Source organism: Malania oleifera, chromosome 7 (genome assembly GCF_029873635.1).
Source record: "Malania oleifera isolate guangnan ecotype guangnan chromosome 7, ASM2987363v1, whole genome shotgun sequence".
Lineage (NCBI taxonomy): Eukaryota > Viridiplantae > Streptophyta > Magnoliopsida > Santalales > Ximeniaceae > Malania > Malania oleifera.
Window position 1 is genome coordinate 4,373,955 of NC_080423.1, and position 27,951 is coordinate 4,401,905.

Below are 27,951 nucleotides of genomic sequence, written 5' to 3' on the forward strand. Positions count from 1 at the left end.
CCTCCTATTCGGCATTGATCCTGAAGGGGTATGAGTACTAAACAGATTGAGTAGTTCAGAAACTCAATCATTCCACTTTATATGCAACTAGTTTATTAAAGTTCATAATCCAACCAATTGTAAACATAAAATCTCTTCCCTTCTCAATACAATTGTTTTATTTTTCTCTCTCTTTTTTTCTGGTCTGAATTTTCTTTCTCCTTCTGCATATACTAATTTGTGGTTTCTCAATGGAAATGTGGCAGAAATAGCCCAGAATTCACTCAATGGCATGCAGTGCATATTGAATTAAACAGCATTGGTCACCAAATATACCAGAGACAAAATCTTACCTTGCGCTTTTCGGCCTGGATAAGCTTCTCCGCCACAAACTGAGGACTCCCAAATTCCTTGAGGCTCGTGAGACGAACCGGGCTAACCACAACCCCAATGCTGTTACTACTCCTATTCACCTCTTCAAACAAAACAGCTGCCCCTGCTTTATCCACCTGAGCAACCAAAGCAAATTACATCCGTTCACCGTCAAACTCGAAACACTACCTCAATTTGTTCATTATGGATTCATAAGCTCACAAACGTTCGCAGCGAGAGAGGGAGAGACCTTAATATAGGAAGAAGGTCGGAGAAGAGAGAAACCCTCCTTGGAATCTGTGTACATTTCAAGCTCCAGCTCTTCGGCAATGGCTCTATCGCTAATCCGGCGAGAAGGACACAACATCAAAGCAACAATCGAGAAGCTGAGGCTTCTCTTGGTTGAACATGCCACGAGTTGCTTTCTGCGAACAGCGTCGGCTTGATCTCGCGAGTGCCCCTGCAGAAGAGCAGCAGCAGCAGGGGTCATTGTGGTTGAAATGGAGATGAGTCTCTTGCTGTCATACCAGAAGGGTCTCCTGTTTAGGACGAGGAGAGTTGCGTTTGCAGGTCCCAAGCAAAAGTTCAACACCGCCATTGTTGATCAGGAAGAAGGCTGGCCAATTATCTGCCGATATCCGGGACTCTATATACCATTTCTGCATTTCCATTATCCGTCTACTTTTTTTTTTGGATGTCGTCCGGGTGTCCCCGGACGGTATCTACCAAATTATTCCAGGATGCATCACAGCGGAGACTAATCCCACGCTCCACAGAACTCACCCCAAGACCCTGTAGGGAGGTAAATCAGGATTTGCTCAAGGCAGCAGGAATCGATCCCGAGCAGCTAACCTGGGTCACAGGCTCAGCTGGGTCGCCCTTGCCACCCGAGCCAACGCCCCGGGGTCGTTATCCGTCTACTTAATCATATGGTTTGATGTTATTTTCATTTAAAACAGTACAATATCCTTAACCCATCTTAATTAATATATGCTATTAAGGTAAATATTTAAGTGTATAAAGTAATGGGTTATCCCCCAAATGGCACCAATGCACAATAGACAACAATATTTTATTTGTAAAGGTCTTAGAAATTGACTCTCCCAATGCGTAATTTAAATTTAATATAAGTTTCTAATCGATTAAAATGAAATTACATGACAAAGGAAATGAAGTTAATGTTCACTTTAATTATTTTAATGACTAAAATAAATTTTGATTAGTGAATGGTTGAGTAAACTTACGGAAATTTCTACTTTTTTTTATTGTCAATGATTGTTGTAGATGTTAATAGTGACTATTGTTGATGCATGTTATGATTATGTATCCGAACTGCAAGGACATTGTCATCTAATAATAAATTGGATAAGTTGAATTTTGATCTATGTCATTAAATTTGTCAATGACATTCAAACATGGTAGGTCTAGGAGTTATGTGATTATGACTCTTTGTATCAAGCTTTCCATCTCAGAGTAGTCTATTTGCAGCTCAACTGTATGTCATTTCAAAATTAAAAAAACTAATAAATAGAAGCATTCACTTTATATTTTACATGGTTATTATATTAGTTGCTAATGTGTGCATTATATATGAAACAAAATTTGCACGTTAAAAATTTTATATATATATATATATATATATGTATATGTATATGTTATGAAATATAGGTAGATATCTCTCATGTCAACTATGAACCTACCCTATATATTTACGCTAATTCATGTCTCATGTGAACCTACCTCATATGTTTGTACCTTTTTCTTTTTTTTTATACTTATAAAGTGTATGTCACCCCAACTTCCACCCCTTTGATTTTCCCCTCTAATAAATGCTTAACTATCCATATTCCTTATAAAATGGCAACATTCCCTTCTCATTTGGGACACATTTTGATGCTTTAATGTAAGTAGACATATAGTGAGATAAGAGAAGAGGAGAAATAAAGTGAGGAAAGGATAAAGAGGAGATAAAGATATCTTGTACAAGGTCGGTTTCATATCCTATTGTAATTCCTCCGGTGATGGAGAAGTTTTGATCTCATCCGCCCGTGGAGTAGGCATAACCGAACCACGTAAAATTTTTGTCTCGTTTCTATTTATTTTTTATATATTTTCTGTATTTTTATAACACGATATCAGCACAAGACTCTAACCACTAGACATATTTATTTAATTCTTATTCAATTGACGAGACTCTAACCAGCTAATATATTTTTATATATCGCTTTAATGGATGGTTTTATTTCTGTTTATACCACATTAATGGTCGGTTTTATTTATGTACTGCCTATATATATCTCCACAAAAGATGGTATAATAGTCCTGCTGAAGAGGCTATATATTTAAATTTTTTGTATATATATCTCCTGAAGAGATTATCCTCCTAAAGAGGCAATATATTTAAATTTCTCATTTACATATCTAAATCTCCCGAAGAGATAGTCCTCCTGAAGAGGCAATATATTTAAAATTCTCATCTATATTTTTAACCTTACGAATAAATGTTAAATTCGACCTCTTAAAGAGGTGAAACATTTATTCTCCATATGAAATAGTATATTTAACGTCTGAAATAAGTGTTAAGTTATTACTCAATTTAATATTGTAAATTTGAATCATACTTCTGAATAGTACAAATTGAGAAAAATAAAATAATGTTCATAAAGAAACATATTTAAGTACCCCAGAAGGGCGGCTATTATATTATTATCTCATTTTTATTTTAGTTTTTACATTTTATTTTCTAAATTATTTTATTATTGTTAATTTATTCAGATATCGAACATAAGTACAGTTGAATTTGTCCCCCTTAATATCAAAGGCAATAATTATTTATCATGGATTCTTGATGTTAATATTCATCTAAATGCAATGAACATGGGAGATACTATTTTAGATGAAAATACCGCATCCCTGCAGGATTGCGTAAAAGTTATAATCTTCCTCCGTTATCATTTAAATGAAAAATTAAAGAATGAATACCTCACTGTTAAAGACCCCCTTATCCTATGGAAAGATTTAAAGGATAGATTGAATACCTCCGTTATCATTTAGATGAAGAATTAAAGACTGAATACTTCACTGTTAAAGACCTACTTATCTTATGGAAAAAATTAAAGGATAGATTTGACCACTAGAAAACTGTAATTTTACCAAAAGCTCGATATTAATGGTTGCACCTAAGGTTGCAAGATTTTAAAATAGTTGGTGAATATAACTCAGCCCTACATAAGATTAGCTCGAAGCTAAAATTAAGTGGGGAAAATATTTCTAATGTGAAGACATGTTAAAAAAAAAATTTTCTACTTTCCATCCCACTAATTTGCTTTTGCAGCAGCAATATAGGATGAGGAAATTTACTAAATTTTTTGAACTTATATCATGTCTTCTTGTCGCAGAGTAAAATAATGAGTTTTTTATAAAAAATCACCAAACTAGTCCAACTAGTTCGACCTCATTCCCTGAAGTGAATATAAATACATCTCGTGGTCGATGACGAGGCCGCAAGCATGGTCATGGGCATGGTCATGGTTGTGGTCTAAATAATCACTGGCATCAACATGAGGCTACAATCCCCCCGAAGAGAGATAACCCCCCCCCCCCCTCTCAAAAGAGGGATGGTCCCCAAAAGCGGGTAAATGATCAAAATCAGCGACCCAGATAACATGAAACTAAATGTTACAGATGCGGAGGAAAAGGTCATTGGTTGCGTACCTGTCGTACGCCTAGGCACTTGGTAAATCTATACCAAGCATCTATAAAAGAAAAGGAAAAGTGTAATGACCTGCTTAATTAACTGTTTATATATATATATATACTGTAACAATTAACATACTCTAATACCACATCATTAACCTAAGCAGCGAGAAGCAGAAACTGAATAAACATAACCATAAACCATTATATACAATACAAAACCAATACCAGAGTACTACCGTGTTCCCCAAAATATACACATATCACTGTTTTCCCAAAATACCCTCAGCTAGTTAGGGCAATACAAAAATCCTCCACTATACTCACTTTGCTGACAGGGCACTACAGACGCCCTTCTATTTGCGAGCTTGATCTGCTTGCCTACCTGGATCACCTGAAAAATGTTTCAATACTGGGATGAGTTAATGCTTAGTAAGAAGAAATATGCTATTACTAGTGTGTGGCAAATGAATTACGATATGTCATGAAATATGTTTTCATATAAACATGATTAACTGAATACGAAAGTACCGTACAAATAATAAAATACACCGCCCCTTTTTCCCTATTGCTTAACATAACAATATTATGGTTATAATTCAAAGTACTTCTAGTGTACATAAGTATGGTTCCTATTTTTGTAAATCCGTACATATGTAACAGTAACTGAAACTGTTCCCTGTGGCTATTTGTGTGTCATGACTTGCCTCCTCATGACAAGGTTGTGTGGCCCGTTGGCTGGATTTACCTTGGCTGGCCAATCAAGAATAAATCACTGAACTCCGTCAGTCGATCTGCCCACCTTAACCCATATCTGGATGGGGAGCCTAACCTCTTCAAAGGCCTAGGTGATCGACCTTATTACGTATTATCTGAATATGTGGTTGCACACATAAAGTAACATAATATCTGTAGCAACGGTACCGAGCTCTGGAGTTGTAAGTCCAACAGGGTCTGATATCATATAATATATATATATATATATATATCTGATTTACCATGATTCTGAAATAATCGTAATAACCATAAGGCTGTATAAACTGTACTATAATTCATATGTCGTAATACTGAGAACTGAATATTCATAACACTGAAACTACATAATCATAATACTGATATTCGTGTAATCATGATACTGAAATCCGTATAATCATGGTACTAAAATCCATAAAATCATGGTACTGAAATTCACATAATCATAATACTGAAATTCGTAAAGTCATGAAACTAAATTCGTAAAACATATCCCCGTACCATATACATATTCACAAGCCACACCATACTAGATACATAATTTTCGTAATTAAATAAACTGTATCATATTTTAAGAAATGTCTAGCATAGCATATTTCCCTTACCTGACTACTGGAAAGCCCCTACGGAATACTAGCCTAACACCCGCAGGGCCTCCTACAAAACACCCTGAAAATAATATTCGCTAGAACATAATATCAGTATTTCTCTGCCTACATCATTTCTTATAAATGTCATAAGGCCAAAAGAGGACTAAAAGACCTTACCCTGAATTTGGGATGAATTTCAACTCTGTTTTCCCAACGATCCGCTCTGACAGATTTGTAGAGAACTCCGCCAGGAGTGTCGTGGTAGCTTCGGATCATTGATCCAACGACTAGTGGGGCCGAAATCGAAGAGTGAAGGGAGAGAGAGACGTAGAGAGAGAGAGAGAGGAGAGAGAGAGAGGCGCGGTGAAAATGATAAATATCCTAGGTTTCCACTATTTATAAGGCCAGGTTCGTCAATGAGACACGTCACCTCGTCGACGAGCCCTTCATAAAATTCGTCGACGAGACCCTGTATTCGTCGACGAAGTTCAGAGCAGCCCGAACCATCTCTCGATATTTTCTCTTCGACAAAGCCTTGTGTTCGTCGACGAAATCCTTTATACCTTCATTGACAAAGCCCTGGAAATTTCTGAAATTTTATTTCCCTCAAAATGCAATGTCGTCGACGAAGTCTACGGCCTCCTTCTGTTTCTGTATCTATTCCTCTCTCTCTTATTATTTAAATATTATTATTTTTCGGGTCACTACAAAAAGACTAAAAAGGTTGAAACAAATTTTTCTAACAATGTTGTTCCAAAAATGCTAGACCATCCAATTCTGTTTATCTTGACGTTGTTGATTTCTTTGTAAATCCAAACGAAAATAATGATGTAATATTTTAGGATATATAGTAAGTAATATTGTATTTTAATAAATTTCTACTATTATCAATTATAGTAATGAATTTTTAAAATATTTGTTGTAGTGTGAATTGCCTTAAAGCTTTGATCACTTCTAAGATGTCTTTGGAAGAAGTTTGTTTAATTAATAGTGCTACAACACACACAATTCTTCGAGATAGGAAATATTTCTATTACTTGAATATATATATATATATATATATATATATATATATATATATATTCAACAAATGTTAATACAATATCTGGTTCTGCAAATTTGATTGAAGGTTCCGAAAGAGCTAATATAAAGTTACCCAATGGTACTTTATTACAAATTGATGAAACTTTATATTCTAGCAGATCTAGAAGAAATCTGTTAAACTTTAAAGATTTGAGAATTAATAGATATCACATTGAAACTACAAATGAAGGCAGTGAAAAATTCATTTATATTACTTCTATTGTTTTTTGGGAAGAAACAAATTTTAGAAAAACTGTCAACTTTATCTTTTGGATTGTATTATACAAAGATTAAAGCAGATGAATCATATAATATCTTGCACCAGAAGTGCAATGACACAAAGTTTATATGAGCTTAAACCATCTCCTCTTTTACTACCTTAATTCAATAAAGAATTAACCCAGCTATTAATTTCAACCAAGGTTTCTCTCATCCTTCATGAACCAAGCTAGCAGAGAGGATCCTTGCCTACACTTGAATTGTTTAGATGGGCATAGATGCTTGTTTTATTAGTTTAGCACATCTTACTTCTTAAAGTGCTTTTGTTGTGGCTCTGGCTGGGTGTTTGACCAAGCTTGAAGAAGTGGGTTAGATGGGCATAGATGTTTGTTTTTAATAGAATGTCGTCATTTGTACACTCATTGGAGTGTTTGGTAGAGTCTGCTAACTATCTGAATCATGTTGGTTTTATGACTTTCTCCTTTAAAAACCAAAATAAAATTATTATTTTTTTCAAGAATTTCTTTTAAAAAAAAAGAGTTTTTCTTTTGAAATTAATGTCCATGATGTAGTTTTTAGAGATAATGATATCATTTTGGTTCAAGTGCTTTTAGGATCTCCGTGAGCATCTCAAACAAGTATGGGGAAAGGAAATTTCCCTTTCTTAACCCTTTAGCTCCTTTAAAATAACCCTATGGAGAACCATTTATTAGAATCAAAAAAATTAAGAATGACAACACACTCCTTGATCAAATCAGTAAATAACTTTGGAGTATCAATACTTTGCAACAAACAGATGACTGTCTTCAAATGCACTGAGTCATAAGCTACCACAAATCCACCTTCAAACCAATTCTAGCAGAGTTATTCATTTAGATGGTATTAATTTAACAACCTTTGAACAAGTGAAAAAATTTACCATGAATACAACTTCCATTGATAAAAGTTAACTAATTAACATTCACAAAATCTCAAACACACTCCTTTAAGTCTTAGGTAGTTTAGATATAGCTTTGTAGATCAGATTACAAGAAGCTATTGGTCTAAAAAACTTTAGCTTGAGTTGGGTGCTCTATAACCACACACGTATGCACACACACGCACACAGTCACACATGCAGACACACACGCACAAACGCACACAACACACACATTGGTTTGCAGAAGAAGATCAAGAAGAAGAAGAAGAAGAAGAAAAACCTTTGAGGAGCTTTACAACAATGGTAGCGGCGGCGGTGGGAGGAGCGAACAACGACGGATGAACCACACACACACACAAACGCACACAACATACACACTGGTTCGCAGAAGAAAATCAAGAAGAAGAAGAAGAAGAAGAAGAAGAAGAAGAAGAAGAAAACTTTGGAGGAGCTGGTAGCGGCGGCGGTGGGAGGAGCGAATGGCGACAGGCAAGAGGAGTGGAAGAGGGAAAAAGATTAGGGAAATGAGGGAAATGAGGGAGAGATTGGGAGAAACCCTGGGAAATAAGGGGCTAATAGTGATGAATCTTCAAATTCGCCACTAATATTGTGAAATATTTTTTTTTATTTTTTTTCAATAAAAGAAGTATTAGTCACGGTCCCCAAATCCGTCACTAATAAGGGGATAATAGTAACGAATCTTCAAATTCGTCACTTGTAATGACTTGCTTAATCTACTGCATAATCAAACAGATTAACTATCATTAACTTAAAACATAACAAAGTCAACCCGAACCCGTGGGTAATGAGGATACACTTGTCATACACAGCAAAAACCTAAACAACAGTAAACATAAATTTCAACCACTCAACCATATAACATAGTATACCAGAATTACCTACATTCCACCATATACTATATAAATATACAATCCTCAAAACATCAAATGATAAAAACTAAGATCTACATCAAAACCCCACTAACCCTAGTTCAAAAGACTCACCCTCATAGCGGGATAACATAGCCGCCTCAACGGCGCGGGGCTTAGTCCACCCGTCTTTCTGGGCTCCCTGAAATAGTTTAAGTTTAGGTGAGACACCTCTCAGTAAAGAAAATAAATTAAATACAGTTGTGTGGAACATGAATATTTACGTGCTATAATAAATATACTGTACATGTCATTTGTTTGGAAACACTGATAATAACATAACGGAGTAAGCATATAATGTCATGGTTTACTAAATCATATTGTATTTCACTGTTCATAAAATCATCTGATATAACTAGTAATTTTAAAATTTACCCAGAATGAATAGCTAGCTGATGTCATGTATTACCCCCCATGACGAGTTGTGCAGCCCGAAGGCGAGACTCGACAATGGCTGGCTGACCACTGCCGAGTCAAAAATGTCTGTAAGTACGATGAGCCCGCCACACCCTGGATTGGACTGCTAGGTGGACGTCTACAACTCTACACTAAAAGCCACATCGACTATCCATCTCCCACCCCCTCTACTAGCAAGGGTAGTTAGCAAAAGTTTGAATTGAACTAAACTGTATAGCTACGGGACCGTGCTCCTGATAACTGATCTGAACTATCATCCTGGTTCTAATAACATATAATACATGATAATATATTGTTTTAACATGAATAGATTGATAGCATTTTATGAATTCTGTAATAACATAAATAATTATGGCATTGCGCTGAATACATTCATAACCGTGGCCTTGCACCAAAAACATGCATAACTATGGCCTTGCGCCGGCTCTCAATCACAGCCTTGCGCCGAACATATCATGCATACTAATCTGAATAAATGCACTATTTTCTAAAATCATAATTTACTGTATTATCATGTTATTCCTAAAAATAACTGAAACATGCTTTTTCTGTAAAATTGACTTAACATAATACAATATGTGTAAAATAATATTCATGCCACACAATACTGAATAAAATCATGAATTCTATTCTTAAATCACATTTCTTCACATTTCATACTAAAAATACATATTCCTATGTAATAATAGTATTTTCCCAAATATACATTTCTACAAATACGCTTATATATAATACATACTCTATGAACATAAATATGCTATTAAATAATAAAAATTTTCATAAAAAATTACTGTTTTAGTTTACTCCCTTACCTAACTACTGAAAAGCTCATACAGTGTCTAGTCCTACACCGCAGGGTTCCTCGTTCAACACCCTGAAAACAATATCTTCCTGAACAAAATTTCAATATTTCTTCAAGTACTACACTTCCTACAATTGTAGGAAAGTCAAATATTGAATAAAAAGTCTTACCTTGAATTTGGGATGGAGTTCAAGTTAGCCCCACCAACAATCCACTCCAGTAGACTTGAAGAGAACTTTCCCATGAGGGTCGTGGTGGCCTTGGATCGTCGAACCGGGAAGAATCTAGCCCAGAATCTTAGAGAGAAAGGGGGAGAGGACGAACAGGAGAGAGAGAGAGAGAGAGAGAGAGAGAGAGAGAGAGAGAGAGAGAGAGAGAGAGAGAGAAAGAGGGAGAGTTTTCATGTGATTTCTGCAGAAAAATCAAGTTTAGGCTATTTATACACCTGCACTCATCGACGAGCCACGTTATTTCGCCGATGAGGCCACGAAGGAAGTTCGTCGATGAATGGCTTTTCCTCGTCAACGAAATTCAGAGCTAAAAATAGCCTCTCGGTAACTTCTCGTCAATGAGACACGTGTCCCCGTCGACGATCCTTTCAAGCGTGCTCGTCGACGAACGTGTTGTGTTCATTGACGAGACCCCTATTGAAATTCCAATTACAATTTCCTTTTCTCTCCTCCTTCTATTATTTAATTAATATAATTCCTTCGGATCTCTACATTCTCCCCTCCTTATAAAAATTTCGTTCTCGAAATTTACTATCCATATGTTTTACCATCCCTTAAAGATAAGCAGTTTACTTATTTTATTACTTACCCTCACTTATGGCGGAGGAAAACTGTGGTTACATTCAAAGTTCGGGAGATTACATATATAAAATAAATTCTCCCAAAACTAAAATATTCCTTACTAACTAAACTAATGCATACACAGACTAACCTGTAAAAGAAACATTACATAACTATTTACACTTTACCTGGTTATAATTGAACCTCTTGGAACAATTGTGGGTATTTCTGCCTTATCTGTTTCTCGAGTTCCCAAGAAGTTTCTTCTATTGCGTGATTTCTCCGTAAGACTTTTACGAGAGAAATCTTCTTATTAAGTAATTTTTGTTCCTTTCTGTAGAGAATCTATACTGACACCTCCTAATAAGCTAGTAAATCACTAAGTTATAATTCACCATAACTGATTACGTGAGAAGGGTTTGGGACGTATTTTCTTAACATGGAGACATGGAATACGTCGTGCATCATGGACAATACAGGTGGTAAAGCTAACCTATAGGCAACCGGCCCCACTTTTTATAGAATCTCAAACGGGCCAACGAACCTAGGGCTAAGTTTACCATTCCTTCCAAATTCTATAACCCCTTTTAACGAAGCCATTTTCAAAAACACATGATCACCAATATCAAACTCCAATTTCATGCGGCGTTTATCAGCGTAACTCTTCTACCGGCTTTGAGCTGCATTGATTCTATCTCTGATGAGTCGAACCTTATCATACGCTTGCTGCACTAGTTCTGGTCCCACAATTCACCGCTTACCCATCTCGTCCTAATATAAAGGAGAACGACATTTCCATGTGTCATAATATCTAAAAATGACATGGGCAACGTATGCTGATCCCCATTAGTTTATTCACAATTTTTTTAGTACTTCTTATTCAAAACTAGGAATTTTAGAATTATCTGCCTGGTTTGTAATGTCTTGTTCTACCATAGTTTACGAAGGTATTTACTCTTTTGTGTGTGGGATCCTCAATTTGGTCTATTATTTCTAATAGTACCATAATCTTTTTTGTCTAGAGTGTTTATTTATTTTTTACACATGCAAGATTCTGTTCCATAGCATTATTTTTCACAATTTGTTCTTGATGTTGTATATGATTTTGAGTCATCAACTGATTATTCGCTACAGTTGTGAATATAAAATAATTGTAAAAAAATTAATATTATATGAAGTTTAATAACATACAGGTGGCATTTGAAAATATAAATTACAATGTGTGTGCCTTTGCTTTGGAATAAGAGCATAATCTTGTCATTTAAAAAGTTTACCCATTACACTACAAATTTATTTTTTTTCTTATTGATTGATGATTTGTGTTAAAAAAAAAAAAAAAAATAGTGTAAAGAGTCTCAAAGTTTTAGGAGAAGTGCATTTATTTGTCCATTCAATGTTATGGATTACTAAAATTTTTGCATTGTGGCTCTATGATGACAACATACATGCATTCTTTTGTAAGCTATCAAATCCATATACAATGGCAATTCTATTCCAAGAAATAGACATTTTGTGAGCCAAATGTGACCCAAGAGTAACTGCAGATTAAAAGCTTGGGCAAAAATATTTTTTTATGAAAGTTTCTGCTACAGTACATATTTTGCTAACAAAGTGAATGACAATTGGAGGTGCATTGTAAAAAGAAAAGAGAACCTTCCATAATCAGGGATTCCGCACTCAGTGCTCATTCCAGCTCCTGTCAATGCCACCAGCTTGGTGCTGCACAACAATAAATGACCAGTGCATCATAACATCAAATGAATTGCCAAATATACACAGATTAAAATGTATACAACCAATAAAATGACAGCCTATCATTGCCAAACAGAACATCAACTGATATGTGTTTAGTCATTAAATGACAGCATGTCATTGGCAAAGAGGACGTCTGATGCAACATGAATCTAATAATATCACAAGTGCGATATCTGAGATTGACCTCTGATCAAAGAGTTGATATAAAAGGTCCATATCTGTAGTGTTTGGAGGATCTGCATCAGGAATCAACTTCTTGTCCCTCAAAACATTTGAAGGCACTCTTTCTATAATTTCTGATGATATTACAGGGACTGAGATTCGGCATGTCGTTTGCACAAATATGATGGAGCTCTGAGAAGCTCTTCGTCCCCTACCATATGACTGCCAATTTTTACCACTAGGTTGGACAGTATCTGCAATCAAAGCAGTGCATGAGATCATAACATTTCAGTCATGCGTACAATAACCATAAAAAGCAATACAAGTAATTATTAAAGTGATGAAACTTATATAACGGAAGAGCACTTGCCTGCCCTTATGCTCCCTAGAACTTTCCTAGCGCTTATGAGAGTCTGCATGTCCAATGAGTACAAATTTGTACATCAATCCAAATGGAAACTAAATCCCAGTATGAAAAATGGTGCCAAATCAAAAAATTGACCGAGTTAAAAAAAATTTGTGTCATAAATGCAAATGGATAACGGAAAATAGTCAAAATTGAATAAAAACCCATAATTTTACAAGGTTCGACAGTCCCAACCTACGTCCCTGTCTCAAGAAAACCACTTAAGGATTTCACTATCCGCTCCTTCAATAGGCGGAGCTACCTCTCGCCTTCACTCAGCGAAGACGCTTTTTCAATCACTCTTTAACTAGATGGAGATGCCTTTACAATCCCTCCTTAACTAGATGGAGATGTCTCTTTAAGCAATATACCCATTGTTTGACACGATTCACACCAAACCGTTGTTGTAGAATAAAGAATCAAAAGTGTACAATGAGTGCTCCTTAATTGAGCAAATAAGTACAATGAGAATGTCATACTAATACACTCTCAAAAGATTATGAATGAAGCTCAAGGAGTATCTAGAAGGTGAGCACTTGAAAGATAAAAAAAGAATTTGCAAAGTGCTTAAAAAGATTTTTCAAATGAGGATAAAAAAATTTGGATGTGCTTAATAGATGTATAGGCAAGGTGGTCTACTAGTCGTTTTATAGCCATTGGACTTTAAAAATAATTAATTATTTTGAAAACTAGCCATTCGACCGGATTGCTGGTTCGGTCACTTGAGTTTCTGGGTAATTTCAGCCACGAACACCTTTTAGTATTTCGAGCATAACTTTTGCTAGAGAACTCCAAATAGGGCAATCTTGGTATCAAAAGAAAGATAAGAAAAAATGCCACAACTTTCGTTTTGAACATTTTTGAAGAAGTTATTGATCGATAAAATCATTCATCAATGCGGCGGCAGAAAAAAGAAGGGGATTTGGAGAATCTTGTTTTAGAGTTTTTCATTTCAAAAATGATTTTAACACTTTGAAATAATTTTTGCACATTTATAAAATGATTTTCAATGAAATATAGAGTACCTAAGGTCCAATTAAGGTCACTTATGAGCTTTTCTACATAATCAATGATAGTATACTCACATAGGTCCTATTTGCTAAATACATGAAATGAATTCTTTTAATTTCTTCAAGCTTGGACTTCATAAGCTCCATAATCATGGTCATATTCTTCAAGCTTAGTCTTAATATGCTCTATATTCATAGCCAAATATCATCGTCTTGTACGCTTCATGGCTTTCCAATTTGCATCTATTATTGTGCTTAATACCTTAATACCTGTATACACACTTAGTAGCACAATTAGATGTTTTGGTTTGTCATTATCAAAACGGGATGAAACCTAAAAAAGCCAACAAATAGGAGGAATTGTTGATTAGTCAATTCCTCATTTTCCCAACATAATTCAAAGTTAATTATTGTATGACTACCTCGTCTCTACAAATAAATTACATCATATCATTTTGGACAAAATATACTAACCTTCTTTGAGGTTTGATAAAAAGATAGAACCTCCACTGAGGTTTCAAAAATTTCAAGAACCTCTCACAATCTTTCAAGAATTTCAAGACTCTCTCATGAGGTTTATAAACAAAAACACAGACTTTCAATTGTATTTTGCAAAAAGATAAGTATTTTGAATATATATATATATATATATTTGATAAATCTCAAAAGAAACCTTTGTCTTTTTACCAAACTTTTAGGGAGGTAAGTGTCTTTTATAATTAAAAATTTTTAAGCACTTAAACTCCTTATAATCTTTACTGTTTATGGTTTAAAATTTTAAAGCAAAAGATACTAATCTCTCTTGAAGTTTAACAAAAAGATAACAATCTTTCTCTAAGGTTTTAAAAATCTCGTTGACCTCTTCAAGTTTTAAAAATTGTCACACACTTCTCATTTAATTTGTCAAAAAGATATAAATTTTCTCTCAAAGTACTTGTTTTTTTTTTTTTTTTATAGAATACAAGAAAAGATTTGTGTATTTTTTAATAAATCTCAAAAGATTCTTGAAAGTTCTTAGAAATTCAAAAAAGGTTGATAAAATTTTTGAAATTTTTGGAAAAAAATTTGTTTATTTGTCAAAAAGGTCAATGTCTTTTATCTAAAAATTTTATGATTCAATTTTGATTTGTGAGCTTGATTTGATTTTAATTTTACATTAATATTGACCTAAACTGAAAATTAATCAACTTGTAAGTTGTTGGGGGTTCTCAATGACTATCCACTTCACTTTAGGGGGCAGAAAAATACTTTTTGGCTTTCAAAAATGTAAATATTATTTCCCAATGCTTTATTGCTTTCCAACCACAACCATTCAGCATAACAGAGGGACGAGCTGGACGGCGCCGCGGGGATCAACGTGACCTAATGAGATCCATGCAAAAGACGAAGTTAATGCTGAGAGAGTTCCACCGATTTTCCATACATGAACTGCGACTTGTTCGTAAACCTCGCGTAGAATCTGAGTTGGCAGATCGTTTGTCCAGGAGCGCTAAGCTTTGAAGATCGGTTAGGGCCAAAGCAAATGGCCATGTTCATGCGATTGCCTTGCCAACCTCTCTTCTTCCCTGTAAGTTTCAATATCTCTCTAAATTATCAAGCTTCTCTGTTTACATCTGCCATGAATATTGCGACATTGCCCAACATTCTCTCTGAATTGTCAAATTTCTGTCTTGAGTACAGTTAAATTATGTAAGAATTATAGTGAACGCATCATCTTGAAATTGCTGGATAGTGTTCAAATTGTCAGCAAAAATGTACTTAATAATAAAATTCGAGGGGGTGGGGGGTGGTGCGTGGGCGTCCAACTCTCAACGACATACAAGGGCTTTTTATAGGCTTACAATACTTGGGAAGAAAAAAAATTAGAATCCTAAATAAATGAAATTCTTTGTTCTTGGATAAAAATACTCTTTTTTTTATTTTATTTTATGTTGCTGTCCTTTGCTAGAAACTATTCTACGTGTTTTGGCTTTGGCTCATCAAGCTCTTTGCTTGCTTGAATCCCGGCGTATAAATAATATTTCTTTTATCTCTTAAAAAAAATTAGAAAACTAGAATGCCTCTTATTTGCATGCACGGTCTCAAATTTCCCTGAATTTGTCAAAATTTCCGTTTCCAGCACCCTCAAGATCAAAATGGCATTCAATTTCCATCTTAAAGTCCTGCAAAATTTCCACAAACCATCCAAAATTTATCAAATCTCAAAATTTCAGAAAAAATTGGCAAAATGTTAACTATATAATAAAATTTCCTCCAAATTACATTTTGTACTTCGAGACCCAAGTAGAAATTCTCTCTTAATTAATCTTTTTTCTTATTAAAATGAAAGCAAAGATTCTTGCAAGAAGGATATGAATGATAGCTTTTATACGTCTGAAATTGTATCGAAAACTAAAGTTAGATGTTAACTACAACATTTTCTTTGGTCATTTATAATAAACAATTGGCATTTGTATAGTAAATAATATTAACTAATTTATCAATTTCATTTACTTTAATTAAATATGTTTAATATGATTCCTATATTACAACTCTTGCGCCTTGTACACCACATACGTGTTAGTGATTTATTTTATTTATTTGTAATAATATTTAAGTTTTAAATATTGCATTATTATGTTGATCGACAAGTGCTTAGTTTTCATAAAAGAATTCTATGCTTTACTAGTAATTTCCATCATTTTTAATAATTGACATTTATATCGAAATTTCAACCAAAATTCCTATATTTTTGTGGTCTTTAAATTTCAGTTGAAATAAAAAATTAAGACCTTGCTTGCATGCCGCAGCAACATGCTATTTGTTTACATTCATTAGTTTGCAAGGGGTTTTAGACTTTGATGGAGATCAAATGTTTGTTCATATCCCTAAATCTTTGGACGCTCAAGCAGAGGACCATTTATTTTATGATTTCTCATATGAATCCTTTGTCTTCTGCTCTTGGTGTTATCTCATTCAACAATTCTAGAGAAGTTCCTATTTGATTCCATTTCAATATATAAGGGATGGAAAACCCCTTCTAAGTGCCTTATCAGTAAAAAATATAAAAGAAAATCCACAGATGTAATCATGCTATGGACAAATTTTGGCCATTTTTTCTAATAAATTTTCAACTAACTAAATCTAAAGACACATTTTTGACTATTTTCCGTTATCCATTTGCATTTATGACACAAATTTTTTTTAACTCAGTCAATTTTTTGATTTGGCACCATTTTTCATACTGGGATTTAGTTTCCATTTGGATTGATGTACAAATTTGTACTTATTGGACATGCAGACTCTCATAAGCGCTAGGAAAGTTCTAGGGAGCATAATGGCAGGCAAGTGCTCTTCCGTTATATAAATTTCATCACTTTAATAATTACTTGTATTGCTTTTTATGGTTATTGTACGTATGACTGAAATGTTATGATCTCATGCACTGCTTTGATTGCAGATACTGTCCAACCTAGTGGTAAAAATTGGCAGTCATATGGTAGGGGACGAAGAGCTTCTCAGAGCTCCATCAAATTTGTGCAAACGACGTGCCGAATCTCAGTCCCTGTAATATCATCAGAAATTAAAGAAAGAGTGCCTTCAAATGTTTTGAGGGACAAGAAGTTGATTCCTGATGCAGATCCTCCAAACACTACAGATATGGACCTTTTATATCAATTCTTTGATCAGAGGTCAATCTCAGATATCGCACTTGTGATATTATTAGATTCATGTTGCATCAGACGTCCTCTTTGCCAATGACATGCTGTCATTTAATGACTAAACACATATCTTGATGTTCTGTTTGGCAATCATAGGCTGTCATTTTATTGGTTGTATACATATTAATCTGTGTATATTTGGCAATTCATTTGATGTTATGTTGCACTGGTCATTTATTGTTGTGCAGCACCAAGCTGGTGGTATTGACAGGAGCTGGAATAAGCACAGAGTGTGGAATCCCTGATTATAGAAGGTTCTCTTTTCTTTTTACAATGCACCTCCAATTGTCATTCACTTTGTTAGCAAAATATGTACTGTAGCAGAAACTTTCATAAAAAAAATATTTTTGCTCAAGCTTTTAATCTGCAGTTACTCTTAGGTCACATTTGGCTCACAAAATGTCTATTTCTTGGAATAGAATTGTCATTGTATATGGATTTGATAGCTTACAAAAGAATACATGTTGTCATCATAGAGCCACAATGCAAAAATTTTAGTAATCCATAACATTGAATGGACAAATAATTGCTATTTCTGATTCACAGCAGGAATGTCTGTTACTATCATTTCCATGTTTGGGTGGAATAAGACAAACATTTGCAGGGGTGAGGCTGAGTGATTTTCTTTTAGATTATTATATCCCTATGCAATTTCTATTCCATTTCCTCTTTGTTCCATTCCATGAACCATGCATGACTTAATCTTTGGCTTCTTAGCAAGCAACTAAGAAATTTTGAAAGAAGTTCATTATTATGAAGTCATTTCTATCTTCATAAACCTTGGATATTTCCCCTGAAATGTCAGCCTACAATGGTGGCTGCCAAAGCAAAGTTTTTCTGATCATTTTGCATCAAATTTGATCTCTTTTTCTTCATCCTTGGTATTTTTTCAATCACACTGTATTATCATTGGCAGGAGTCAGTAGCTTTTACTAGTTGTTTTAACCAATTCAAATTTTCTCTTGAAATTGATAATTTAGTTTTTCCTTTCATTTATAATGTATTAGTGAGATCTTCTCAACTGTGAAAGGTTTTGGTTTACTGTTTATATGATTTTTGTAAATAATGCGTGATCTATGTTGCATGTTCACAAGCGTCAGTTCAGAAATTCATATTGTTATTTTAGTTTCTTTTGTTCTTAATCTTGTTTATTTGAGTCATAGCGACTTGCTTTTAGCTTAAATCATAAAGCAGCATGATAAACCTTACAGATATTGAAATTTTTTACTATTCCCTGAAATTATGAGTTTGCAACCAAATGGATGAAACAACCAACTGATAAATGGTTGCACAAATTTGTTTTCTCAAAATGTTTTTTTACCTTTTCCTCTAAAAATAACTATGTTTTATATCTGGTTGCAGTCCAAATGGAGCATATAGTTCTGGTTTCAAACCCATTACCCACCAGGTGAACTGAAGGCATGGGCTGCGATATCTGGCTCATTAAGCATTATTTTGATTAAGGTGCCATATAGTTAGTTTGAAGGTTCTGGTAGTGTCCAGCATTTATATGTGTAATTTTTAAAATGCATAAAACTGATGGTTTAAAGGAATTTGATGCATTTTCAAATTAATAGCAAATAGCTCGATTAAATTGCCGGTCTTCTATAATGCAAGGAATTGTAGACAGTTTTATCTAAAATAATGTTTTAAAAGGTGAAGGTATAAGGTGGAGCATTTTAGCCCTTAAGAGATGATGCGTAAGCCTTAAGATGTTGAGGCCTTAACTTTGTGAAAATTTTTATTTATAGATACAAATATGTAAATAATCACATACGCGTATAAAAATGTAAAAAATCCTATATATTTTATAAACTACTTGTTGGCCATTCTAAAAAAGGAAAAAAAAAAAACTTGAGTTCATTACATAAATCATGCCAAGATATGGGTGTAGTATTATGAAGTTCAAAATTATTTTCAAAATTCAAGATGCAACTCTCAATTATTTTGGAAAGGTTGAGGTTTAAGAGTTTTAGAGATTAACTCATATTCTGACATTCCTCCCATATAAATATGTAATTAAAATTTTCTAGCCTATTCTAACTTGAGATTCACACACTCAAAATGCGTAAGCCTCAACTAAATAGGCGCATCATGCGTGTCTTCTGAAAAATGCATAAGCCTCAGTGTGTAATATGTTGCCCCTTTTTGGGATTGGTATTTCAGCATGAGCCTTGAGGTTTTAAAACATTGATCTAAACTCTGTGTCATCACCTGGGAGTTAAACATGCGATTAAAATATTGTGCTAGTAAACTTGAAGGAGGTGGCCTAGTGTTGGAGAGAGCTATGGTAAGTATTTTAAGTATTCATTTGAGTTTTGGATCCAAAAAAATCTGTCTTTTCCGCCTCATTGTTCTATTTGGAAATTTTGGAAGGCAAAGCCCCTTCTAAGATTAAAGCTTTATTTGGATACTTGTTCTTAATATAGTTGACATCAACGATCTATTGCAGAGTAGGAGGCTATTCACATTAAAATTCCCATTTATTATTAAAATTCCCGAATTCTGGCTGAAGTCAATATATCTTCAAAACAATGGTTTCTTATTTATTTCTCTTTTGTTCTTCTCTAAGGTTCCAAATTATCATGTTGCATTTTTCATAAACAGGAGTTCCTCCGTTCTAGCCGAGCTCGCAGGCGGTATTGGGCAAGGAGCTATGCTGGATGGAGACGGTTTACTGCAGCACAGCCCGGTGCAGCTCATATGGCTTTGGCATCTTTAGAAAGAGTTGGCCGTATAAATTTTATGGTTACACAAAATGTTGACAGGTACCAAGGTCCTTATCTCATGCCTCTTGGAAAACTCTGCAGGTGACATATACAAGCCTACCAAGAGTAAATAATTATTATCTGGGCACAGGTTACATCATCGTGCTGGTAGCAGTCCACTTGAACTCCATGGTACTGTCTATTCTGTGGTGTGTTTAAATTGTGGTTTTTCCTTCTGCCGAGATCTATTTCAGGACCAAGTGAAGGTCCTTAATCCAAAGGTTAGTCCAAAGCTTTAGAATTTATTCTTCATGACCAAGTTTGTAAACATTCATGCAATTTCATCAGTAAGTTTTGCACTATCAATCTAGTAAGTCTTAAGAAATGAGTTCGTAAATGTGCTGTAGATCAGTGCATTGGATGGATTCATATTATGTTAATGTTATGTCCTTTTAAATTCAGGAATTCAACATTACATTTATGAGACATTTGACCTCAAATCTCTCTCTTCCTCTCTCTCTCTCTCTCTCTCTCTCTCTCTCTCTCTCTCTCTCTCTCTCTCACTATGTTGGATGAATGTTTGGCCAGAATCAGTGGCTGGCCCAAAAAGGGATTAACCTTGGCCTTTGTAATTTTATTTGTCTATATATTTTTTGCCATGCAAGGTTTGACCTTTTTATAACGAATATGGGCGATCAGAGTGTAATATTGGAGTTAAAACTTGGATTCAGGTGTAATGCACGACAAGGGTCCAGAAACTTCAATTCTCAATTCAAATCTGAATAAAACTAATGCATGGGAGCGTTTTATAGGCATAAAATGCCTGGAAGATTCGGAAACTACGTATTTTAGAAACCTAATTAAACTAAAATACTGATTTCCTGAATAATAATATCCTAGGATCGCACATCCTAAAAATAAGACCCTAGAATCTTGAACTTGAAGGTATGATCCTAAAAAACCCTAATAAAAAATGAATACAATAAAAATTAGAAAAGTTAAACAGTTCTTGCTTGCGTGCTGCATCAAGGTGAGTTGCCTGGTCTTTTAAGTTCAATTTTATGAGTAACGTCTTTGAAAGCATAAGGACTGGGTAATTTTGAAGGTGGTAATAGTCTGGGTAAGGATTTTGGACATTTTCAAGGCCACCAAGCCCAAATCCTACAGTTCTTTTATGAAAGCACCAGCCCATTACTGAAGTTAAAAATTGCACCATATTGTCCGATTCAATGCACTTGGAACACAAAGGAAGGTTACAGGACAGATTCTTTTGAAAAATTGAAGAAAAGAAAATAAAATAGAGTCATGTAGATTTATTTCATTATTATTTTTTTATTTTTGCATTTAACATATATTTTGATTTTTGAAAAAACATGGCCTATTGTCTAGAACAATGGTAAAAGTCCTGGGGTTGTGTCCAGGGGTTCCAGTCCAAGAGTTGGCACTCTATGCAAAAATATGATGGGTCTGTTCACTTGTGGAGAAACAGCTGTCTTTTCCATTTTTAATTTTCAAAAAAATTACAAAAATGCCACCTTATTTTCCAGTTTTCCAAATTTGTGCTGGAAAGTTGGAAAATATCTTTTTATTGTTTTCTATATTTCCTATAAGAATATTGGAAATTAGAAATCAAGTTGGCATTTTGTAATTATTTAAAAATTTGAAAATGGAGAATGAAATTTGTTTTCCCAATTAAACAGGTTCTAAATATTGTAGCTATATCAATCATCATTCTCAGGACCCAGTTTGGGGCCAGCACTAGGTAATGGCCTTTCTGCTTAAAAAAACAGAGAAATTTGCATCTTCTACGTGACGTTGTGTTAGTGAACTTAGTTAAATGGGGGTTTTGCCCTCTAGGATGCCAGCTAACTGCACAATTAAGAAACTACATATGGTGCTCATTTATTTTCCTCTCTATCATCAACTACCAGATATGACATTGGTAAAATTAAATTTGCAATTGATGCTTTAACCAAAGATTTAGCTTTGTTGGGTTGACAAAAAATAATTAGGATTCAGGATGCCAGCACAATATATTTGAGGAGTTGAAAGTTAACCTTACTTATAGATGGGCTGTGGAAAATGGCCCTTGGTTCTGCTATACAAAATTACAAATCAAGAGAGAAGGATACAAACTTATAAAAACATCTGGTGATCGCAGCAAATCATGAAGGCCCAATCAAGAGGTCCTATTGATCCTTGAGGAAATTTTAAAATGTTTAATGTTATTTCTATTTTAAGAAATTTTATTAAGCATGTTTAATTGTTCTAGTACAGGAAAATTGATGTTATGGTTTTTCTATTATATTGGGTTGTAACCAATGTTAAAGAATATTGCGTCAAGACCAATATTAGATAGAGTTTTGGAATTAGCATGAAACTTGAGTATTAAGGTTTTGCTGTGTGTTAGGGATTTGTATATCCATCAACTTGGCAGAGCCGCCCATTGTGCAGCTGTGATTTTCAAATTACCATCATCTTTGCTGATCGGTACCTGTGACCCCAACTGCTGTTGCATTTGCCTCAACAATTAGCACTAATGCTTGCTGCTACTTGTGGAAGAGTACCAGATTGACAGCCATTATTATCCTTCATTTATGAGTCAATGTTGATTGATTCAAATCTCCTTCGAATTCCCCAATTTAGCCCAGTTGGAACCCTAGTCATCATGCCATATTATATTGCTTTCCAATTGACCTAGATTGATTTTACAAACCTAACTTTGAAACTTTGTTGCCCCTACCAATTATCAATACCCAAAATTGAATACAAGTTTGCTTGTTCTGAGACATGCCACATTCCTCCTGCACAACAGAAGCCCCAAAATCAAAATCTCAAATCATCAATTGAGCCCTAACCCAGTTGAGATCCCTCAATAGAGCTGATTGACCTGCGCTTGAAAGTTGCAAACCTGACTGAAAATATTCAGAGCGAACACAATTGTTGCCAGACTTGTCGCAATTGGTGCTTGCCTCTCCCTCTGCCCAAAGGAAAACAGCCAAAGGGTTATAAAACAACCCAATAGTTGACCCACCAGTTCCATCTAGCTTCACAGTCGGACTCTCAAAGCCTAAATACCATATCCAGGACAAACCCAAACCCTCCCATTCAGCCAGACAAAAGAACAAAAGATATGGTTACCAAGGGCCAAACATCATGTAAGCACTGAAGATATTTGTAGTCAAATGTTTGGAGGTTCTTTTTCGGATTTGGCATCCCACTTTTCCTATAATAACATGGTACAGCCCCAGCTACCATGGTATAAATTTCAAAACTGCACAAGCTTGACGGACAAAAGTGGCTATATCTGTTTTCATTTCATGAAACCAATAATAGAATTGACATAAAATGAAGTCAAATTGCTTCCACACACCACAACTCTTTTGATAGCAGGGTTTTTAGGTTCTAGCGCGATCAATATCCAAGGAGATGAGGACTTTAATTGCTTTAACATCTTGAGCAGATTGTTATGTGATTTTCATTTTGTACATTTTTCAGAAGTTGGAACTTTTGACCTGTAACCTTCAGTTAAAAAATCTTTTTTCTGGATGAGCTATTAACTTTGGTATTCTTTTTGTTTTTTGATCTTGTGGTCTGAAGTTTTTCTTGTGCACTATCTTCTTTGTTCTATTGTTGTATTTTTTTTTTTACCATATCTTTTTTTATAATTTAGAATGATTGAAAGAGATTGGTTCATCCTCTCTGGATTGTAGTATGGGATGGCCAATGGATATGTGAGAAGATAATGTTTTTAACTTTTAGTGCAGTGGGCAGCAGCAATTGAAAATTTGGACCGCGGCACCCCTGGGTCAGACAAGAGCTTTGGCATGAAGCAGAGGCCTGATGGTGACATTGAAATTGATGAGAAATTTTGGGAGGAGGATTTCCACATCCCCACTTGTCAGAAATGCAATGGAGTGCTCAAGCCTGATGTAAGATCTTCTTTTATGAAACTAGATTTTCAGTCTGCTATTTGGAAGGGTGCTTATATTCTGTAACTCTAGAATAACATGTTTTTGTTGGTACCTCATAATAATAATGAATGATGCACATTTATTGGATTACTAACTGATCAAGTGCTTGCACTTCTTCGATGTCTTATGTGACGATTCTACTGGAATTTGGGGACTCTAAAGGATCATTATCAGTCCTTAGGTCCATATGTTCATGATATGCCAGCAAGTTTCATGGCTAAACTGCTGGAGGAATCACAATTTTGATATTAATGATGGTTACTTTCTATGAAAAACTGTCAAGTAGCACTGGAAAGATGTATGAATGATTTAAGGTTGGGGAACAAGCCAGCTACATGACTTGATGTTGTTCACGAATTCTGTGAAATTGCTGATCTTTAATAAAGAAATCTTTAATACAAAGTTTGTCCCTCGAAACAAAGTCTTGTAGATTTTTGAACAAAGGAGAAAAACCTTCTGGTGCAAGGATGGCCCCGCTGCACTGTAAATTTCGGTGTTGTGCTCGAGTGTTTGGCAGTGCACACAATGAGATGCTTGTTTCTCTTCTGGGCAATATCCTCTTAATTATCTAGGTTACAGTTGTTCTCTAACTGGTATGAATCATGCTGAACCATAGGCATATTTCCCAGGCTGTATGTGTTCATAAATCTTCTCTGTTATATAGTTGAGCATTTAGTTTGCCTCTTTAGGTTATTGATGTGTTCTTCCACATTTGAGAATACTCATTGTTTTTGGGTCTGCAATGTGAAAATATATTTTATCATTTGACACCTAAACATAGAGAAATAATGGGCTCTCATATCTGGTGAGCATTTAGTTTGCCACTTTAGGACAGTTATTGATGTGTTCTTCCACATTTGAGATTCCTCGTCGTTTTGGAGTCTGCAATATCAAATATGTTTTATCATTTGACACATAAACACAGAAATAATGGGCTCTAATATTTGGTTTATATGTTTGTCACTGCACAGTGCCTTGAAGAAACAGTTATGGTATTGTAGCTCCTTTAAGGCCACGGGGGATGGTGGATAACTGGTAACGACAGTCACGAGTTCAAATCCCATCAGGACTTTACCATGTGACTGATGATTCTTGATCACCAGCCTCCAGATCAATACTACCATGCCCTCAGTGGGGCTTGGTCAGGCTATTACTCACCGTTTGACCTTAAGAGAGCAATCATGGCCCCATGGATGGCCTTTAAGAAGGGCCCTCAGTCTAAGGTTTTGTCTGCACGGGGCTGTATTCTTGATAAGTAATAGAAGTTTTATCATTGATTTGTGTTAATTTTTTTTTTATTTTTTTTATTCTTAAAATTAATCAAGATGCAAGCATTTGAATCCTAATGCCTTTTATGATAAATATTTCAAATTTTTACCCCATTGAAGGGGCATGAATGCGATCTTACTATGAAAGGATTATGTGCTATAAATTTTATTTTGAATCAATTTGCAAAATATGCTAAGATATGGTATTTGATCCTTGACTTGTATTTTATTGTATCAGTGAGGTTAATGTTATGTTGTTTCATTTCTTTGGCTGAGTCCTGAATCCTGATTACAATTCCTTCCAACTATATCCATCTTTATTCAGCAATTTCTTCACACATTCAAAAGTTTGTTTCATGTGTGAGCACACTGACAAATGATATTATGAGGTGACCCTCTTGATGTTCTCATGAACTTGATAATCTTGGTAGGTTGTCTTCTTTGGCGATAATGTTCCTAAAGATAGAGCTGATAAGGCAATAGAAGCTGCAAAAGAGTGTGATGCTATGCTTGTACTTGGGTCATCTTTGATGACCATGTCTGCTTTCCGACTTGCTAGGTATTGCGATCTTTTACATTATTTTTCCAATAGTATTCTTGAATAATTTTTCAAGGCATTTTATTTACTAAATACTTTTCTATAGGAGAAATCATTTTCATTTCCTCAAATCTTGCTTTTATCATTTACTAGAAAACTTGATATCACATGTTTGCATGAGGGGAGTGGGGATGGGGGTGGGGTTTAGGTAGATAGGTGCCTGCTCCTCTGGGAACCATTGTGTACAGGCCTGCCTCGAATATTAGAGGGGATGCAAGAAGAAGAACGTAAAATATGACTGAACTACAAATGAGATTTTGCTATAGCGTACAATAATCTTCAACTATTGGCATCTGTTAATTTGAGGAAACTAAAATGCATTTCTTCTTTTATTTACAATAAAATGTTTTGTTTCTTATTGGGAAAAAATGATTATTTATGCCTCCTTGTATTGATACTCGCAAAGTAAGATTCTAGATTCTGTAACACTGAGATTGGACATTGGCCTTATGAGCATCTTATGATAACTCATGTCATCAAAATTTGGTGGTGATGACTAATATTTGCACCGAGGGGTTGCTGATCACACTCCCAGTGCTGACAGCAGCTGGAGTGTTTGCTCGACTCTCATAAAGTTCTAAGCGAGATGACATTAAAATAATATATCAATTTTTTTCAACTTCTTACGGTTATTTCTGTGTACCAAGTAGATATGACTCATTTACAATCTATTCAATTCTTGAGACAAGTAGGGTCTACAAAGCAACTTACCTCTTTAAATGTTCACAAGCTTCAGCTGATTAGGTTCTTATATTGAATTTTCCAGAGCTGCTCATGAGGCAGGTGCAGCTACTGCAGTTGTGAATGTGGGTGCGACACGGGCTGATGATTTCTTGTCTTTGAAAATCAATGCTCGAGTTGGAGAGGTTTAGTTCTTCAGAAGTACCTTGTTTCTACTTATGCACGCTGGTATATTAGCTTTTCTAACCTTTGGACTTGGCTTCTGTTTACAGATACTCCCTCGATTGCTCGATGTTGGATCCATTGGGATCCCTGCTCTTTAGGGATGTTATGGAATGAGAGGTAGAACAGATCCTCAGTTTCATTTTCCTGCCAAAGAATTGGTCACCACATAGGTATTATTGAATCATCTTTCTTTTCTGGTTGATGACCTTTGTGGAGGGTGGCGCTATGCTTTCATGGCACTTGAAAGCAATGACATGATTTCATTCCCTCTGGTGTGCAACCAGTGTCCTGAGGAAGAAGTGATCAACCATTGAGGATTATTTTAGGATCATTCTTGCTTTACCAAGAAGGGCTGTAGACAGCTTTTTAATTAACTGATATGTTATCCTCTTGTATTATGTATTAAAAAAACTGACTGCGCTTCTGTGGCTTGATGTATATTTACATATGGTGGCATATTTACTTATTTTTTCCATCAGGCGTCAAATAATGATCCCATGACGAGGGAAACCAACTTGTTAGCTATTAGACCATTGTTGTTCTTTTGCATTCTAGGTGTAGGAGCCAATGCCTGGTTGTTTTGTGTGTCTATGTTCTTATTTTTTTTTGGCCCTTTGTTTAACATTTTCCTTTGTTTCTCTAACCTGTGGTCTAAGTTTGGGAATCTTCCTACACTACATTTAAGAGCATGGAGTTCAAATTTTGAATTTGAATCTTTCACGATTTTGTAGTGTCTTCTCCAAATGCCACTGATCAAAAGGCAAGGCTTGGGGAAATTTTTGATATAATTAATTATAACTAATCCACCAAAACTAATCTATCCCGAGAAAAGGCATTTTACAAACCACAGGTAGCCTTAGTGTGAAGCATAGCAAGATCCCTTTTTCCATCCAAAGAAAACATCCCTTCCCTG

General features: G+C 35.0%; 2 protein-coding genes across 3 annotated transcripts in view; one reads left to right on the top strand and one right to left on the bottom strand.

Annotated features, from left to right (window-relative positions):
* The window catches only part of LOC131160636 (psbP domain-containing protein 2, chloroplastic), a 71,184-nt gene extending 69,961 nt beyond the window's left edge, over nucleotides 1-1,223 (bottom strand). For both annotated transcript variants that reach the window (XM_058116486.1, XM_058116485.1), the window contains exons 1-3: nucleotides 879-1,223; nucleotides 602-811; nucleotides 333-488 (exon numbers count right to left, since the gene is read on the bottom strand). In XM_058116486.1, coding sequence (XP_057972469.1) covers nucleotides 333-488; nucleotides 602-811; nucleotides 879-1,022 — 510 coding nt within the window. In that variant the 5' untranslated portion in view covers nucleotides 1,023-1,223. The remainder of the gene's footprint in view (nucleotides 1-332; nucleotides 489-601; nucleotides 812-878) is intronic.
* A 13,928-nt stretch (nucleotides 1,224-15,151) lies between these two features.
* On the top strand, nucleotides 15,152-27,511 carry LOC131160638 (NAD-dependent protein deacylase SRT2). Its single transcript, XM_058116487.1, has 11 exons — nucleotides 15,152-15,450; nucleotides 17,164-17,206; nucleotides 17,323-17,554; nucleotides 17,773-17,838; nucleotides 18,947-18,992; nucleotides 20,192-20,352; nucleotides 20,444-20,573; nucleotides 24,060-24,224; nucleotides 25,966-26,093; nucleotides 26,899-26,998; nucleotides 27,086-27,511. Exons 1-11 carry the CDS (start codon nucleotides 15,406-15,408, stop codon nucleotides 27,134-27,136), a joined length of 1,167 nt encoding a protein of 388 aa, XP_057972470.1. The 5' UTR covers nucleotides 15,152-15,405; the 3' UTR covers nucleotides 27,137-27,511.
* The last annotated feature ends 440 nt before the right edge of the window (nucleotides 27,512-27,951 follow it).

Excerpts from the sequence above, each read along its gene's own strand:
- LOC131160638 (XM_058116487.1), top strand. The coding sequence starts at position 15,406 with ATGGCCATGTTCATGCGATTGCCTTGCCAACCTCTCTTCTTCCCT. Across the intron at positions 17,207-17,322 it reads TCTAGGGAGCATAATGGCAG|ATACTGTCCAACCTAGTGGT; the intron begins GCAAGTGCTCTT and ends CTTTGATTGCAG. Across the intron at positions 26,094-26,898 it reads TCTGCTTTCCGACTTGCTAG|AGCTGCTCATGAGGCAGGTG; the intron begins GTATTGCGATCT and ends TGAATTTTCCAG.